The sequence below is a fragment of the Otolemur garnettii genome, unplaced genomic scaffold, assembly GCF_000181295.1.
Source record: "Otolemur garnettii isolate 467f Iridium unplaced genomic scaffold, OtoGar3 scaffold00170, whole genome shotgun sequence".
Classification (NCBI taxonomy): Eukaryota; Metazoa; Chordata; class Mammalia; order Primates; family Galagidae; genus Otolemur; species Otolemur garnettii.
In genome coordinates this window covers 216,478-220,627 of record NW_003852565.1, presented here as the reverse complement: position 1 = coordinate 220,627, position 4,150 = coordinate 216,478, and the positions used below count along the sequence as shown (strand labels likewise).

The window sequence follows — 4,150 nt, the reverse complement described above, 5'->3', positions numbered from 1 at the left end:
CTGGGGATTCGAACCCGCCACCTTAGGTGTACGTGGCTGGCGCCTTAGCCGGTTGAGCTATAGGCGTCGAGCCCTTTTTCTTTTTTTTTTAAACCAAGTTATGATACAAGTGATTACCCCTTTCCTTTCATTTTCTTTATATTGTACTCTTATGTTTATGAGTTTATACTGTTTTCTTTTTAGGTTTAGATAAAACTAGCTATAAGTTGGCTTGACACCTGTAGCTCAGCAGCTAGGGTGCTGGCCACATACAGAGGCTGGTAGGTTCAAACCCGACCTGGGCCTGTCAAACAACAATGGCAACTACAACAAAAAAATAGCCAGGTGTTGTGGCAGGTGCCTGTAGTCCCAGCTACTAGGGAGGCTGAGGCAGGAGAATCATGTAAGCCCAAGAGTTTGAGGTTGCTGTGAGCTGTGACTCTACGGTACTCTACTAAGGGCAACGTAGACTGTCTCAAAAAAAAAAACATTTAAAAAACTAGTTATAAATTATTAAACCTGATCATTTAATTAATAGGTAAATTGTATACAATTAAATGAATACGCAAGGGTGATGCATTAGCAGCCAGGAGGAATAAATTAAAGTTGAGCAAATTTTCTTTTTTTTTTTTTTTTTTGAGACAGGGCCTCAAGCTGTCGCCCTGGGTAGAGTACTGTGGCCTCACAGCCACCTCAAACTCTTGGGCTCAAGCGATTCTCTTGCCTCATTTTCCCAAGTAGCTGGGACTACAGGCATTTGCCACAGTGCCCTGCTATTTTTAAGTTGTAGTTGTCATTGTTTGGCAGGCCCAGGCTGGATTCAAACCCGCCAGCTCCCATGTATATGACTGGCACCCTAGCCTCTTGAGCTACAGTTGCCGAGCCAAAGTTGAGCAAATTTTAAGCATTAGATTGGATATAAATTCTTTTCCTTTTTTCTTTTTATTTTATTCTATTTTTTTTAATAGACAGAGTCTTGCTCTGTTGTTCAGGCTAGAGTGCAGTGGTGCAGTCTTAGCTCACTGCAGCCTCAAACTCCTAGTATCCAGCAATCCTCCTCCCTTAACCTCCTGCCACCATGGCCAGCTAATTTTTGTATGTTTTAAATTTATTGTACAGACTGGGTCTCCATATGTTATCTTGACTGGTCTTGAACTCCTAGGCTCAAGGAATCTTCCTGCCTTGGGCTCCCAAAGTGCTGAGATTACATACAGACTTGAGCTACTACACCTGGCTAGATATAGATTCTTAGTTAGGACATAAATTTGTACAGACTAGCTCTTTATTACAAATTTTATACTAACCTATTGAAGTAGAAAAATAGTAGTAGTGTTTAATGGAGCAGATTATTCCCTAGAATTTTTTTTTTTTTTTTGAGACAGAGAATCACTATGTCACCCTAGGTAGAGTGCTGTGGCGTCACAGCTCACAGAACCTCAAACTCTTGGGCTTAAGCGATTCTCTTCCCTCAGCCTCCCAAGTAGCTGGGACTACAGGTGCCCACCACAACACCCTAGAATTTTTTGTGATTCTGTGGTTATGCATTTTCTTCGTCTTGAGGAAAGCTAGAATATTCACAAGCTCAGTTTGAGCTCAGTGGTTTAAATTCCAAGTTGTTTTGATATTTGAGAATGAGAAAAGTAAAGTTCTTGATTTTTTTTTTTCTCCCCATTTTAGTGCCATTCTCTCTTCCTACTTTCTAAGTGAAAGACTGAATCTGCATGGGAAAATTGGGTGTTTGCTGAGTATTCTGGGATCCACAGTTATGGTCATTCATGCTCCAAAAGAAGAGGAGATTGAGACCTTAAATGAAATGTCTCAGAAACTAGGTGATCCAGGTAAGAAAAAAGAAAAGCTTCATTAGTTTTACTTCTTAGTTTTGAGTATAATCAGAATTTAATTTGCTTACAGAGAGATAAATGTCCTAGTCCTATATGGCTTATTATAACAAATAGTAGTCAGGTTCCCCACTACCTCCAGCCCTTAGCCTTTCATTTCTTTTTTGTTGGTGGTGGTGGCACCTGGCACTACAGGCCCCTGCTATAACACCTGGCTATTTTGTTGTTTTTGTTGTTGCAGTTTTTGACTGGGGCTGGGTTTGAACCCACCACCTCCAGCATATGGGGCTAGCACCCTACCCTTTTGAGCCACAGGCGCTGCCCCACCTGGCTATTTTGTATTGCAGTTGTCAATTGTTTTTTAGTTGGCCCAGGCTGGGTTTGAACCTGCCAGCCTGGGTGAATGTGGCTGGCACATAACCCTTGTGCTACGGGCGCCAAGCCTATATTAAAGTTTTTGTTTGCTAATGCCGGTGTCAGGATTTTGGTGTCCCTGGTTTTATTTTTATACTGGTTTATTTTTTCTTTCAGCTTTTAGGCATTTATTTTTTTCTTAGCCATTTTTTATAAAGGGGGCAAGAGAGGAAAGAGTGTCCTTTGTCATTTTTGATTGAATGCCTGACATAGGCTATTAAAAAGTATAAAGGTTCTAAGCGAGGTGTTTTTGCTTCAGAGAGAACTTAAATTTCTTCTGGTAGGCAGATAAAAGCACCATAGTCACCTTGAAGGTTTTGTTAATGAAGCTTTATTGGGTCTGGTTTCTTTCCAGTCTGCCTTTGTTTTTGTTTGTAGCTCTCTGGCTCCCAGCTGATTGCAGGATCTGAACTGGGGCCTGCTACCTGGCAGCAATGAGCTCTAGCACCTGCTTCTTAGTCAGATGAGACCCCTGAAATCCTGCCCAGCCCCAAGTGTCCTCTGGACAAGCTTTCCAGCTTGTCTCCTGTGACTGTGGCTGTGTAGGTTGGTGCCCACAAACGCTGTAAGGGCAAGTGACAGAGGAGTGTGGGCTCCCTGCTGTCCCCCTCTCTCTGGATCCTGGCTCATGAAGTCGCAGCTACATAGGCAACCCCAAATTCCAGCTTATTCCAACTTGTTTTTACCTAGTCCACTGAAAATGTCACAAGTTTGCCCTTTTTGCTCATCTTTACCCCTGCATGGAGGCAAAAGTAGAAGTAAAACTTGGGCCGATTTTTCTCCATTGCTGAATTTTGGTCCCTTAAGTCCTGGGTACTTTGATTACTCTTCGGGGCTCTCAAATAAATGTTTCTTTTTTGTTTGTTCAGGGTTTTTTTTTTGTTTCATTTTTGTATTTCATCTGTTCTTTGTGGTCTTGGGTGCAGGATTAGTCTGCTGTTTCCTCATTATCTCTGAGATCTTCATGGTCATCTTTCTTGTCCTTAGGAGGCACTTTATGTACTTGGGGCTGTTCACTTGAAAACTTTCTTTGGCTACACAGGAGAAGCAAAGGCTGTGCATGTTCCCATTTGTTTTGGTCTCTTATCCTGGTGGTCTTTGCCTTCTCTCTTTTTTTGAGACAGTCTCAAGCTGTTGCCCTGGGTAGAGTGCTGTAGCATCACAGCTCACAGCAACCTCCAACTCTTGGGCTCAAGCGACTCTCTTGCCTCAGTCTCCTAAGTAGCTGGGACTACAGGTGCCTGCCACAGAGTCTGACTACTTTTTGTTGCAGTTGTCATTGTTGTTGAGGTGGCTGGGGCCGGGTTCGAACCCTCCAGCATTGATGTATGTGGTAGAGCCCAGCTCTACCCACTGGGCTATGGTGCTGCATACTTTGCCTTTTCTTATGTAGCAATTTGGCAGGTCATATTCCTACCCAAAAAGCTTAGTTTCCTGCGGGGCTGTGGGCATCCAGCGAGCTGCATCAGGAGTAGCTGATGCCCACATGTATGTCTCACCCTGGCTTGGAATGCCCCCGTGGAGACACTGTCTGCTGAGGCAGGGGAGGTATAATCTCTGGAGCTGGACGGGAGTCTCATTGCTTCCTGAGTGGACTTTACACCTTTTGAACATCTTTTGCTGTATGCTGAGTCACTGTCAATCTTTGATCACTGCTGGTACAGGATTCGTCCTTGGATCTGCTGTGTCAGTCACTAGTTACTCTCTGCTTTCTGGCTGACAAGCTCTTGTTCCTGTCATCTTTGCTCTTACTGTTTCTGTGTATTTGCTTCTTTAAAAATCCAGTTACTGGGGCAGCACCTGTGGCTCAGTGAGTAGGGCGCCAGCCCCATATACTGAGGGTGGCAGGTTTGAACATGGCCCCAGCCAAACTACTGCAACAACAACAGCAATAAAAAATAGCTGGGTGTTATGGCGGG

The 4,150-nt window shown here is 43.7% G+C and overlaps 1 protein-coding gene across 4 annotated transcripts in view; it reads left to right on the top strand.

Annotated features, from left to right (window-relative positions):
* Positions 1–4,150, top strand: part of NIPA2 (non imprinted in Prader-Willi/Angelman syndrome 2) — a 31,916-nt gene that overhangs the window by 24,058 nt on the left and 3,708 nt on the right. For all 4 annotated transcript variants that reach the window (XM_012811613.2, XM_012811615.2, XM_012811614.2 and 1 more), the window contains one exon: positions 1,657–1,817. In XM_012811613.2, the coding sequence (XP_012667067.1) occupies positions 1,657–1,817 (161 nt within the window). The remainder of the gene's footprint in view (positions 1–1,656; positions 1,818–4,150) is intronic.